General features: G+C 51.0%; 1 protein-coding gene across 1 annotated transcript in view; it reads right to left on the bottom strand.

The window, feature by feature from the left end:
* Nucleotides 1–1,076: 1,076 nt before the first annotated feature.
* Nipsnap2 (nipsnap homolog 2) overlaps nucleotides 1,077–14,460 on the bottom strand; it is a 29,626-nt gene continuing 16,242 nt past the window's right edge. Inside the window, exons 6-10 of the mRNA XM_047533206.1 lie at nucleotides 13,645–13,785; nucleotides 12,800–12,831; nucleotides 6,528–6,622; nucleotides 3,682–3,765; nucleotides 1,077–2,152 (exon numbers count right to left, since the gene is read on the bottom strand). Of these exons, the coding sequence (XP_047389162.1) occupies nucleotides 2,088–2,152; nucleotides 3,682–3,765; nucleotides 6,528–6,622; nucleotides 12,800–12,831; nucleotides 13,645–13,785 (417 nt within the window). The 3' untranslated portion in view covers nucleotides 1,077–2,087. The remainder of the gene's footprint in view (nucleotides 2,153–3,681; nucleotides 3,766–6,527; nucleotides 6,623–12,799; nucleotides 12,832–13,644; nucleotides 13,786–14,460) is intronic.

The raw sequence follows: 14,460 nt of genomic DNA, 5'->3' as shown, positions 1-14,460 counted from the left end.
CTTCACAAGAGCAGCAGGCGTGTTTGTTCTCGAGGTGCTCAAGGGCCTGGTGCTCAGCATGTAAGCTTGGTCTCTACTGAACAGAATGAAGACTAAACCCAGGCGCCGGGCTGGCCTGTGAGGTCCTGTGAACAGGGCAGGATGACCACTCCAAGGGAAGGGTGCATCCTGGAGGGATTCCGTTTCAGAGGGCCACTGTTTCCTGATTTTCTGGGCAGAATGATCCTTTACAGAAGTGAAATAAAGAGATAGAGAAAACTATTCCCTAGAGAAAATGTGGCTTTTGCATGTTCCCCCCTGGCACCTGGAGAGGGGTGCTCACCAGGCACTTGGTAGTCTGGGTGGGATCGGGATGAGGGAACATGGAGGATGGCAGGGGGTCCTGACCCCTGTAGGGTACTTATTACAGATCCACAATTTTTTAAACTTAATTTTTAGGTTTTTTTTTTTTTTGTGTGTGTGTGTGGTGCTGGGGATTGAACCCAGGGCCTTGTGCTTGCGAGGCCAGCACTCTACCAACTGAGCTCTCTCCCCAGCCCAAGTTTAAGCGTTTGAGACAGGGTCTTGCTCTGTTGCCCAGATCGGCCTCAAACTCATGATCCGTTGGCCTCAATGCCTGGCCAGGCCCCGTGGTCTCTACGGGACTCTCTGTGTGCAGCAGTCTCCCACTCCACTAGCAGTGCCTCATTTTTCATAGAGAAGGCAGCTCCACTGCTACTCCAAGTAGCCCTGCAAAGGTGAGCTCGGTTTCAGGTCCCTGCCTGGCCCTGCCCAGGCGGGAGGGGAGTGGAGGACCGTGCAGGTCCTGGAGGAGCTGGTAAGGACTCAAATGGGCAAAGGACTGTCATTTTCACGAACATCCACGAGCAAGTCTGAGCAGGGGCTCTTTCCTCAGTCTGAAGACTAGGGCCCAGGCTCCCAGCGTGAGCAGCCCGCTGAGCGGCTCTGGGCGGGTTGCGAAAGCGCGGTCCCAGTGCAGTGTTCTGTGCCGGATCGCTTTCCCCAGCCACCGCCCACGGTGGCGGCACAAGTCATTCTTGGCACAAGTCCACCCAAAAAAGATCACATACACGTAATATGAGAAAACTAAGAGGATTTTATTGACTTTTATATGTTCTTGGAGAAAACCATTGACATGTAAAAGTTTGACATTGGATGAGATTTATTCACACTTTGTTTTATACATAAATTCCTTAATTTGTGGGGAAGACATGATTTTTCAGTTCAACAGGACTTTCACATGATTACAGTCACAAAATTGGCACACTATTTTAAAAACTGAACCAAACAGGCAGGACGAAGTGTGAGCTAGACGCTGATTCAAACCTTGGTAGGGCCTTCCCCCTGGGCCTTGGAAGTCCTGCTGTGAACTTACTGAAACACCAACCCAGCGTCTCAGGTCACAAGTGATTGTTCACAAAATAAAACCTCTTTTCCAAGTGCTGCTTGTTTTATAGAAAAATATTACAAATAAAAATTAGTGCTATTCGAGGTGTTCATTTCAAGGTCATGACAGAGGTCAAGCCACGCCCCACAGACATCACCACACCCTATGTGAGACTGAGCTGCCAAGGAAGCCCCGGCCCTCAGCTCGGTGCTCACACTGCTGACTGTGCCCATTCAACGTGAGGGTGAGTGGCATCTTCAGTGTCGAGGACACTCATCATTTGTTCCTAGTTTGAGACTCAGAAAAAATGCTCCGAAACGTGACGAAATCTGTATTTCTTCCTGATACAAGAAATTTGCCAAAATCTGTGATCATAAACCAGATTTGCTGTTTAGAAAGCAATGGCTGGGTGTTTTCATGGTTGGGATCTTATTCAGAGATGATTCAGATTTTAATCTGGACTGGCTCCTGGAGGGTGAGGGAGGCGGCCAGTATCCTCGGGCGGGTTTGACGGGCACAGAACAGCACTGCTGGCCAGTCAGAGGCAGTGGTCTTGTTCACGATGGTGTGGATTTAAAGAGGAGGTCTCTCAGGAGCTATGTACAGCAGCGTACACGTCAGTGTTTCTCTCTCGTCAGCGCACGGTTAATCTACGACAGTCCTGTCCTGTGACTTGCGCAGGCACCCCAGATTCTCTGCTCTACTGCAGGGGTGAGGTCTTCAGTGGGATCATGATTCTGGATTCCATTTCCTGAATGAGAGGGACTGAAAACGGCAGCAAGGTCAGTGTGCTGGTCTCTCCAAGCACACTGCAGTGGACACACATTAACAAGCAGGCTGCTCAGAGGACGAGCCCGGGCCAGCTGGCCTCCTGAAAGATGTTAGCAAAACTGGAAAAGTGTTTCCTGTGCGGGAAATTAGGAAAGTCCATATTGTGGGAAAAAAGGTGATTTCTCAAAAGGTTCTTTGAACTAAAATAAAATGAAGTAATACTACATCTGCATGTATGCTGCACAGAGATGTTGTGCCTGTAAAACTGCTCTTCAGAGTAAACACAGCTTTGGGAGCTGATGGAGTGTAAGAGTAGCCAGAATCACATGATCTTTTAAACTAAAAGACAAGGTGAATAAATCACTCTTGCATTTTCTTGGTAATATATGGTCTTAAAAATACCTGACATACAACATGATTGGCATTCAGCGTGTCTGTCGGCACCACTGTGGTGTACTCAGCCTGATTCTGCAGTTACATAAATCAAAGAGGGTTTTGTGATTTATGTGTGTACACACGTGTATATGTGTGCATGTATATGTATTATATGTATTATATGAAAAGTCTGATTTATCAAACTTAATTTCTTTTTGGTACTAGGATTGAACCCAGGGGTGCTTTACCACTGAGTCACATCCCCAGCCCGTTTTTATGTTTTATTCTGAGACAGTCTCACTAAGTTGCTTTCGGTCTTGCTAAGTTGCTGAGGCTGGCCTTGAACTTGCAATCCTCCTGCCTCAGTCACTCAAGTAGCTGGGATTACAGGCATGTGCCACTGTGTCTGGCAAAACTACTCTTCTCAATTGACTTACTATGCTAAGTTTTTTTGGAACTGATAATTTTGATAAGAAAGAGGAAGCTTAGAAAAAAACTTGTGTAATAAAATTTCAAAGAATATAGAAATCTATAAAAAATAATAACAAGAGGTAATATCATAAAGTTCACAACACCAAGGGACTGAAAACTGCCAGGCAATATACCTATGTGAGAGAATCAATGTTGTTCTTCTTTCTTTTTTTGGTATCCAGGAGTGAATCCAGGGACACTTAACAACTGAGCCACATCCCCAACCCTTTTTTTTTTGTATTTTATTTAGAGACAGGGTCTCACCGAGTTACTTAGGGCCTCACTAAGTTGCTCACAGTCCTCCTGCCTCAGCCTCCCAAGCCACTGGGATTACAGGCGTGCGCCATCATACCCAACTTCAATGTTCTTTACAAAAACAAAGTCAAGTAAGTGTCACAGAAAATCTCTGCATCTCACTCTCTCCAACCCTGTAATGGCATCTCCAAGCAGCACACTATGTTTTACAGAACACACATTAGCTGTAGGGCGAAAGAACGAACCCAAGCCCTAAGATGCGAGGAATCAAATATTTGAGACTGTTAAAATACTACCTGGGTATTTTAATACCACCAGCACCCACAGGGCCGCGTGTCCAGTCGCCAGCACGGCGAGAACCACGCCAGCACAGCACACGCGTGTCCAGTCGCCAGCACAGCACACACCCGCACACGAGTTACCTGTGTAGTACACCAGCTCTTCCCAGCCGTGTTTGTGCCAGGCTGCGTTCCGTATATCTTCCCTGGTCTGAAGATCCTTGTAAGCTTGAAAACAACCACGCAGAAAAAGACGACCTCAACGCGACGCCTCTGCAGAGTGCGCCCGCCGGCAGGTCGTGGGTTTTCTCAGACTGGCTCGGCCCTTGGTACCCAGCCGGGAAAACGGCTCGCTCTCTGAGCACACTCAGGCTGGGCCCAGGGGAGAAGCAGGGCAGCCTGCGGCCCGGTGGGGCAGGGCCCTCCTCACGCACCCAACTCAGCACCAGGCACCGTGGGGCACGGACAGCAGCACCGGCCCAGGGCGCGGAGAGCGCCTGCCCAGCCGGTGACGTCCCAGCTCCGCAAAAACCAAACAAAAGGAACCTCACTGCAGGCCAGAGGCCCTTGAGGGCAGTGCAGACAGGGAGTTCCGGGGAGCTGCCCGCAGGGGCCCCGAGGCCCGCAGCCAGCCTGCGGGGCGACCCCCAGGCCCTGGCAAGGCCTTCCCACTGCTTGGACTGCTTGCTCAGTGATGCCCGCGGGCACCTCCACGCAGGCTTCCTCGGCTCTTCCCTCCTGTCCAGTCCCAGACGGGGCTGCAGGGCCGCCTGGCTGGGAAGCCTGTCAGCTGGACCACCCGGAGACAGGGTTTCCCCCAGGACAAGGCTGGGGGGCTTTCCCCATTTTCTGAATTTGCTTTTTTTTTTTTTTTTTGCGGTACTGGGGATCGAACTCAGGGCCTTGTGCTTGCGAGGCGAGCACTCTACCAGCTGAGCTGTCTCCCCAGCCCTGAATTTGCTTTTATTGTGGTAAAACAGACCCACTGTAACCAGGTGAGCCCGGGTTCTGGCATGAACACTCCATCCACACGACCTGCCCACTAGGGTTTCCCTGCAGCTCCGCCTGCTGCCCAGAAGCCGCTGGCCACTGCTCTCCGGTCCTGTCTGCCACATCTAAGGGGAAGCACATAGCAGGTGTTCCTCCCCTGCCTTACTTCACTTGGCCTAATGTCTGCAAAGTTCTTCTGTGTGTGAAAAGGATCAGAGTTTATTCTGTTTTATGGCTGAATAGTGTTCAATTCTGTGTTTATTCCAGATTTGCTTATCTGTTATCTGCCTTTCTCTTTTTTGGGGAGTGGGGTGACATTTTTATCTCTCTCTTTTTTTTTGGTACTGGGGATTGAACCCAGGAATGCTTAAACAATGAGCCACACCCCTACCCCTTTAAATTTTTTATTTAGAGACAGGGTCTCACTAAGTTTCTGAGGCTGGCTTTGAACTCATGATCCGCCTGCCTCAGCCTCTCAAGTAGCTGGGATTACAGATGTGGCTGCTGCACCCGGCTGTGGGGTGATTTCAGAGACTGCCCTTAGGAGGTCAGCACACTGGAAGGAGCCCAGGGGTGGTGGAGGAGGCTCCGGGAGGGTGGGAGAGGGTGGCACCTACAGGCTGAGGGAGGCAGAGACTCTGAAGCCAGGGGTGCTGAGCCCGCCTGGCTCAGCCACTGAACAGTGTGGTCTGGGACCCGTTTGCAGCGGAGAGTCAAGCATCAGGGGTGAAGGGAGGAGGACTGCCCGGTGTTGGAGGGCTGATGAGTGCTCTCTGCTCTAAACACAGCCCGTGGCCAGGCCCCTGGGCGTCCACGTCTGCACACCCAGTTCTCCTCCCATAAGCAGCAAGTGGGCAGGGGCATGTGGGACAGGGACTCAGGCGAAGGTGGACGCCCTGGCAGGGTAAGAAGGTGGAGAAGAGGCCTGGGCATCTGCATGAGGCGCACCTGCAACTCCTGGTCTGTCTGCGGCTCCAGGAGGCCTCGAGGCAGCATGAGGGGCCTGCCCCGCTCCCCACCTGGCACCTGCCTGTTGCAACACCAGGCTCTTTGCCAGGGAGTCCCATCCAGACAGGCGACAGGTGCTGAGGGAAGCCATGCGTGCTGGCTTGATCCCCCCGGGAGGCAAAGCACGCGGTGCCAGAGGACCTCCCTCGTGTGACCCTGGCCAGCCTCGAGGCCTCCACAGGCAGACATAGGGAGGCTGGGCGGGGTCAGACTTTTCAGTTTGTATCCTAGTCAGGTGCTGTTTTTGAAATAATAATTAAAATGACTCCACACTTACTTCCTACCCCTAAAGGTTAAACTACGGGCACCTTAATCTCAGAAGGTTGAGAAAGGCAGAATGCAGTTAGAGGTGTTTCTAACCTACTGCATTTGAAAGCTGATACTCCTGGGGTGGATCCAGGCAGAGTCCTTAGGAACCTCTTGGCCGTGTCCAGGAGGCATGTCCAGCATGGTGTGGAGCCCTGCTCCTGCTCTAGCAGGGAGGGAGGCACAATGCAACCAGTGTGGCAGCCAGCATCATGCAGGGCGCGGGGCCCAGGGGACAGTGGCACTCCTCAGGATGGTGACACTCATTCCCAGGGGTGGGTCACATCTGAATCAGGCTCTGAGGATACCAAAGCACGTGCCAAACGGAAGTGGGTGGGCAGGGTGGAAGGAGAGGGAGGCAGGTCCCTGGGACAGGGCACTCCCTCACCAAGGAGGCTGGAGAGGGCGCCTGGAAGCTCTGGGGTGGCTGAGGGTGCAGGGGCACAGCCCAGGGCTGGCAAGACACGCCTCACACCTCTCTGCAGCTTCCTGCTTCCCGGTCCCTTCACCTGGGCCCCTTGGTCTCCAGCAGACCCCTGGCCTTCGCCTCTGTGCCCTGGGACAGGCCTGCACTTGCTGTGCTGGGGTTGGGTGTGCTCAGGCTGTGGATGTGCACTGCTGCCCAGCACGACTAGACTAGGAATGGACTCACGAACAGGCCACTCAGCAGAGAGGAGCACACCTACCCCAAAGGTGGTGCACCATGTACAGCTGCCCAATCTGCGAGAAGAACCCACCCACTGCCTCGTTGCTGTCCTGTCTGAAGCGGATGGCCCGAGCCCTGGAAGGGAAAAGCAAGCAGGAGTTAGAAGAGCCGGGGGGCGACCCTCCCACACGGGCCAGTCCAGAACCGAGACGGCCGCCCTTTAGGTCATAGATTCTACAGGCTATCAACACAATCAGAAGTCACTTTAATGCAAGCAAGGGGCAAATGCCCCACTCTGTAGCCACACCACTTTTGTGAGAACTGGACAGGATTTAATGAGCATTCACACAGCAGTGACTTAATGGTATGTGTGTGGCTGCAGGAATTCCTGACACAGTCAGGAAAGCTGGCAGAGATGACCTGGGGACTTAAAAAGAATCACTTCTCCAAGGATATCTTTAGGAGAGTGTGGGGCACTAGACACCCAGGATGCCAGAGGGAACTGTCTCCAAGGAGACAGAGCCCGTGCCAGGGGAGGGCAGAGCCCAGAGGAGAGCAGCGTGCTTTCACAGCAGCCCGATGGCAAGCCCGAGAAGCAGGCGTACTGCCTCCGAGAGGGTCTGCAGCCTCCCGAAGGAAGCGGCGAGAGAGCTGGGCGCAGCTTCTGGGCAGGCACCACCACGCCGTCACTGGCACTGTGAGCTGCGGGTGGTCCCTTTCTTACCAGAGCGAGCCACTGGAGAGTGAGCACTAGGCACTCAGCATGTTCCACATAGGCAAGAACGTGCGTCTGCACGCCTCATCAAGGTAGGATTGAATTGGCTGAAGACTGTTTGATTGCTGGGTGAAAAAACCCTCAAAAATCTGCTGCCAAAAGTGTCAGCTCTTCAACTTGAGCACCTTCCTCCAGACTTGTAACGGGTACTCTCTTAGAATCAAAGGTGAAGACGAAGGCAGGCACAGCAGAAGACGCAGGGATGCCACCAGAAGCAAAGCGGGGTTGTCAGAGGTCTGCCAGGGAGCACCCAGGACACTGGCTCTGGCCTAGGCTCTGGCCTGCCGCCAGCCTGCCTTGTCCTGAGTGACAGGACTCGGGGAGGCAGACTTGGTGTGACTCATTTTCCAATGGGCTGGAGGCCCATGGCCAAGGCCTACGGGGCAGGCGCAACCCCCCGGGGCAGAGACTCTAGGCTGGCCGGACACCACATTCTCTTACAGGAGCCGAACCACGCCACCTCACAGGGACGCAGAGTCTGAAGGAGAACAACCTGGGAGTGAGGAAGCCAGTCTGCCTGGGGCCACTCTGCACACCTCTTCTCGTCCACCAGGTGCAGGACACCAGCAGCCTGGCTAGGCCCAAGCTCCTGGCTCCTGGTTTAGCCGTAAATGGTATCAGACTCTTTTACCTTTACGTTTGGAAGTAAGTGATCAATGACTTCATGAAAATTATACATCCGATTGGTAAATTATTGAAATTAAGCAAATCAATTTAACGTGCACTCTAACTCTGCTCAGAAGGAAAAAACTATTTCATTGAGTGATAAGTGTTCTGGATTATTCTTTTCATTCCGAATTTTTCTAATTCATTCATGGAAGGGAAAGGAAACATACCTGCCTGAGCCCGGTAATGACCAGAACGTGCATTGAAAGGAGACCACCACCTCAAATAGTTACCTATGTGCTGAAATACAAATCCAGTGTTGAACTGGCTTCCCAAAAGTTTTCACAAGTAACTAAATAACCTCAATACATCCTCGTGGATTCCCTACTAAATTAATTAGCAATATTCACAAATTAAATCGAACATCTAAATTATTACAGTTATAGGTCAAAAACAAAACACACAAGAAAAAAGGAGAATCCCTGGAGTCGACGGCACCGGCAGCGGGGTTTCATCAAGTGTACTTCTCAGCCTTAAGTCACAAGAACTGTGGCTTGTGTTACTTAGCCAGTGACGGTCTGAGGAAAGAACTGTTAGGAATAAGATCCCAGGACCACGTGCTAGAGCAGGAAGAGATCTTTAGTGATGTAACGCAAAGCAAGAAATCTCACGATCGTAACAGAACATACAAATGGAAAGTAAGTAACAGCCACCGGTTCCGGTTTAAAAAAGGCATGGAGAACCAGCACCACCGAGTTGCTCACGCCCTGGGATTTTCCCAAGCACTGCATGGCCTCTTCTGTGGAAGACAATGCTGTGGTGGGTGGTGCAGGGAGCAGAGCATGGGCCTCACGCACCTTTAGTTCTCCCTCCAGGCGTGGAGTTCTCCAGGCTCACCACGCTATCAGCTGCAGATCTGGCTTATTTACACCACTCTGGAAAATTTCCACGCGTGACTCTACTGTTATCTCTCTCCCTGGGTTCCGGTAGCTCACAATTGGGCAGGTACAGCGGATCCATTTCTTCTCTAATCACAGCTTCTGCCACCACGTGTCCACCACTCAGCATTCACTGACCACCGAGGACGTACCAGGCGGGGCAGAGAGTTGCAGGACGGCCCCTGGCAGGGACATGGAGCAGCTGCATGGGCACCTCCAGAGGACATGCAGGGATGCCGGCTCCAGCCTCTGTTGTGCATGCCTCACTTTCTTTTTTACTTATTTATTTGTTTTTAAATTTTTTTCTTTTTTTATTAAATTTTTAAAATTTTTACAGACTGCATTTTGATTCATTGTACACAAATGGAGTACAACTTCTCATTTCTATGGTTGTAGACCATGTAGATTCACACCCTTCATATAATGATACATATACATAGGGTAATACTGTCTGTTTCATTCTACTATCTTTCCGTCCTCCACCCTCTTCCACCCCATTTTCCTCTACACCATCCAAAATTCCTTCATTCTTCCCCCCCCCCCACACCCTTGATACATATCGTCATCCACTTATCAGAGAAAACATTCGGCCTTTGGTGTTTTGGGCTTGGCCTATTTCACTTAGCATGATATTTTCCAATTTCATCCATTTACCAGCAAATGCCATAATTTCATTCTTCTTTGTGGCTGAGTAATATTCCATTGTGTATATATACTACAGTTTCTTTATCCATTCATCAATTAAAGGGCATCTCATAATTGGTTCCACAATCTAGCAATTGTGAATTGAGGTGCTATGAACACTGATGTGGCTGCATCACTGTAGTATGCTGATTTTAAGTCCTTTGGGTATAAACCGAGGAGTGGGATAGCTGGGTTAAATGGTGGGTCTGTTCCAAGCTTTCTGAGGAATCTCCATACTGCTTTCCAGAGTGGCTGCACCAATTTGCAACTCCACCAGCAATGCGTGAGTGTGCCTTTTTCCTAACATCCATGCCAACACTTATTATTGCTTGTGTTCTTGATAATAGCCATTCTAATTGGAGTTAGATGAAATCTTAGGTGGTTTTAATTTGCATTTCTCTAATTATTAATTTTTACAGACTGCATTTTGATTCACTGTATCCAAATGGGGTACATCATTTCGTTTCTATGGTTGTGCACGATGTGGGTTCACACCACTCGTGTAACCACACATGCACAAGGGTCATGATGTCTCAGTCCACTGGTTTTCATACCGCCTCACTCTCTGACTCAGCATCATCCTTGGATCTGAGGCATGATCACACTAAATGAGGTGTGTCTTAGTCGCTCTGTGGATTACATTTGACACTTTCCGAGACGCACTGGTGTCCCATCCTGAGGTTCTTATTAAGTCCACAGGCTTGTGCGGCGATCACAGTCCAGCTGTGTTCAAGGCCCCTCATGCCCACCGGGCCTCATTTCCACTCCCAAGGCTGCCAGGACCATTCGCCTACTCTGCGTCTGCTCGGAGCTGGCTTCTGGACGTTTCACACCAATGGAGTCTTGCAGTAGGGCGGGGTGGTGCAGGCCTGGAACCCAGGTACTCACAGGCTAGCTGGGCGACTCAGCAAGACCCTGTCTCAGAAACTCAAGTGGAAGCAAAACCCAAAGGGACCCGGGGCTGTCGCTCGGGGTGCAGCACCCGAGTGTCCTACCAACGAGAGGCAGCGTCCTCCGCCCTCCTTCTCCACAGGAGTGCCCCTGCGGCCTGCCCACAGCTGCGGCCCCAGTCCTTCCCCTCCTGCTGAGCTGCAGTCCTGCTCGTGGGCATCTGTGCCGCTTCGTGACAAGGCTCTTATGAAGTGGCTGTGCGCAGCATCTGCGAGCGCGAGCTTCCCTTTCTGGAGTGCTCCTGGAAGCACAAAGGCTGGACGTGCGTCAGCCACGCAGCATTTTGAAGAGCAGACTGGCTGCCTCCCCCCGTGGCTGCATCACTTTATGTTCCCATCGGCAGTGTGCACAGCTTCCAATTTCGGACGAAGCTTGCGTCTGTCTCCGTTTCAGCCATCGTGGTGGGTACCATGTGGCTTTTCCCTGAGGTCTCGATCTGTATTTTATGATGACTGCGGGTCTTGAACATCTTTTATGTGTTAGGCATTCCTATGTCTTCTCTGAAATGCCTATTCAAATCCTTTGCCCATTAAAAAAAAGTTTTAAAATTCATTTTATTTTTAAAAAATTCATTCCTTTTTTATTGTAGTTAAAAAAAAATTAAAAGTGCCAGGCATGATGGCGTATGCCTGTAATCCCAGCAGCTTGGGAGGCTGAGGCAGAAGGGTCGCAAGTTCAAAGCCGGCCTCAGCAACTTAGCAAGGCTCTAAGCAACTTAGTGAGACACCGTCTCAAAATAAAATAAAAATAAAAAGGGCTGGGGATGTGGTTCAGTGGTTAAGTGCCCCTGGGTTCAATCCCCAGTACCAAAAAAAAAAAGTTAACTGACCCCCTGACTGTTTAAGGAGCAGCTCAGTGGGCCATGCCTTACACGGGCATCCGGGCCTCACACTCGGCAGAACCTCACTGCCGCTCCTGCCATGAGGCCAACCCCCCCCACACCTCCCTGCCCCCTCTAGTGCTGGCCCTCTGGTCTGCGACTCTGCCTGCGCTGGACGCAGGTCCTATGAGTGTCACGCCTGCCCGTCCTCCTGAGACTGGTCTTGTCCCGCCACAGCAGTGACAACCCACTTCCCAGGGCTGCGTGATCTGCTCTGTGCACCTCACGCGCACACCCGCTGGTGGACACCGAGCTGCCTCCACCCTGCTGCTTGGATGATGCCACATGCAAGGACACGGTGGGCGTGCGGCTCTGCGGGTCCTGCTCCGGATCCTCCTTGGTGCTCGCCCAGCAGTGGATCACCTAGACCCTGCTCCGAGTCCGTTTTCCTTTGGGGATCCTCCACTTGCTTTCCACCGAGGCTCGAGACTTGGCACTCCCGGGGACACATCTCTGCTTCCTGCCCACACGTGCCGTCTTCTGTTCTGGTGAGTACGGTGACAGTGGCGTCCTGATGGGTGTTGAGTGACATCCCTTCTAGTTTGGTTTGCACTTCTTTTATGATGTTGATGCTGACTGTTTTTTCATATGCTGTTAGTCACTTTTATATCTTCTTGTGCCTGGTAGACACAAAACTATGGATTCAATCCCAGCACCGGTAAAAAGCCAAACCAAGCCAAATCTCTGTCTCCTTGGAGAATTGCCTGACTCAGTTTTTAATTGGGTTACTTGTATTTTTGTTTTTTAGTATTGGAGATTGAGCCCAGAGGGCCTCTGCCACTGGGTAACATTCCCAGCCCTTTTTCCTTTTTATTTTGAGACCTGGTTTTGCTGAGTTGCTGAGACTGGCTTCTAACTTGTGATCCTCCTGCCTCAGCCTCCTGAGTCACTGGGATCACAAGCGTGGTTACCACCCTTGACTGGACATCTTTGTACGTGGAATGACCTCAAATGTTTTTGTTTAAAAATAAAGAGTTCTGCTGGGTGTGATGTCTCAGGCCTGCAATCCCAGAAACCTGGGAAGCTGAGAGGGGGGATCACAAGTTTGAGGCAGTGTGGGTAATTCCAAATAGTCTGGACTGGAGGAGTCAGGCAAACAAGATTGGTAGTAGGTAGATGATTTTTGAGGCTTAGAACATGTATGGAAAGGGAGATCCATGGTAGTATCATCTCTAGTTTTATACATGTTTTGGACATTTCATAATGAAAACGTGAAGCAAAACGAGTATCTAAGCTGGGCGTAAGGACATGCCCTTGTCCCCCACCTGCGAGGCTGGGGCAGGGGCACTGCTCAGGCCAGGAGCTGGAAGGCATCCTGGCAACACAGAGAGACCTGGGGCCTCTCCCGAGGTTTTAAAAGTCTAGAGTCAAGTCATGGCATTAGTCTCAGATCTTTTTCTTAGTATTAATACTGTGGCTTAAAAAATCTAATAAGACACTAATATGACTTACAAACTCAACGTTGATAATATACTCACCAGTAATTCCCCCACTCAATCATGGTTCCTGGCTGAAAAGAGATTTGGATTTTGGTTTGTTAGTTTTTCTGTGAAAAGAGATATAGAAATAGGAGTGAAAACGTGCTTGCTCCCCACGTCCCCACCCCCAGTGGCAACAGGCAGACTTTGTGCGCGCGGCTTCATGCAGGTAGACATCACGTACATGACGTCAGAGGAGGACATGCGCTTGCGTCAAGGCCACTGCGAGTCCGTCCTGCACTCGCACTAAAGGTCACCCTTCACCTCTCCTAGCTTGGACGTGGTCATCAGACACCGAGAGCTGCTGAGATGCTCTGCTCTCTCATAGGCACGCGGTACACACACTCGCTCTTTGTCAACAGAATCAATGCTGCTGTCTGAGGCTCCTTACTAGTAGGTGCAGAACAACTATAGGGCACCATAAGAGGTCACTTCTGGGGTAGGTGCAGCTCAGTGGTGGACACTGGCCAGCATGCATGAGGTCCTGGGTCTCCCCAGCACCATACCCCTCCACACACACAATTCCCTTCACTTTAGTGCTGAAGAAGTTGCTTGATGGCCACAATGATTAATGTTTATTAGCTGCTCTAGTTCAACTCTGGTAGATGCCACATATTACACCTAGTCCTGCACTTGAGATCTTTCTACTTAAGGAATAAAACTGTAAATTTTTGGGAAAAAATCAAATAATGAACATATACAAGATCACAAAGACAAAAGAGCTTAGCAAAGAGAAGTGAGGGAGAGAGGGAGCAGGAGAAGAATGAACAGGGAGAACCAGCATGACTGGCAGAATGGTGCCCCTCCTTCCTGGAACAGGGTGTCCAACCTGCCTGAGGACTTACCCGGAGCTGGTAGGATCTGAGCTCATAGATGTTAGGCCCGGGCCGCGGGACAGGCTCGTTCCAGAAGCTGAACTCCAGCAGCAGCTGATTCTTCCTAGAGAGCAGCATGTCACTCCTTGCCTTTCGGAAGTTCACGAATTCCTTTGGGGAGGAAATGCGCTCATGAAGTTTGTAGCACCCATGCACGGACACACTCTAGGACACTCTAGTAACCATGCATTCCCACAGAACATGACTGCAGGTTGCAGTCAGCCTGGGACAACCCGGTCACATCTGCTGGATGGCCGGGCGCTCCCTTCCCTAGAGCTCCAGGTGTGAGGACGAGCTAGGTGGGCGTCCTCAGCACCTGAGCAAGCATGCAGAGGAGGTTCGCTCCCCGGGTCCTTAGATTTCCTTAGCTGGTCTGTGATGGGGACAACACGGTGCCTACAAACAGCAGATGGTTCAGAGGTGATTACGATTGTCTGGGGACCTGGTGATGTGTGGCTGTCGACCTCTCTACCGACAAGCACCTGCTAGTGAAGGCAGAGGCAGAGTGGCAGGCCAGCCAGATGAAGATGCACGAGGTCCCAGCACTCAGAGCAGAGGCCTGAGGAGGAGGGCTGGCTGTTCCTGCCTTGCTGACTTTACAGCAAGAACTGTTAGCTCACCAGCACTGCACGGGTTACATTTAATACGTTTAATACATTTAAATACAACGCGAGACTCCAAATGTCAAAATGTCTACTAAAAAGCTGAGCAGTTCACTAACAGGAACTGATGACAGAAGAGTCATTTGGTTTTGTCCTGGGCTGTCACTGAACTGAAAAAGAACAC

The sequence above is a fragment of the Sciurus carolinensis genome, chromosome 18 (genome assembly GCF_902686445.1).
Source record: "Sciurus carolinensis chromosome 18, mSciCar1.2, whole genome shotgun sequence".
Classification (NCBI taxonomy): domain Eukaryota; kingdom Metazoa; phylum Chordata; class Mammalia; order Rodentia; family Sciuridae; genus Sciurus; species Sciurus carolinensis.
The sequence above is the reverse complement of the archived record's forward strand: the minus strand, read 5'-3'. Positions and strand labels throughout refer to the sequence as shown.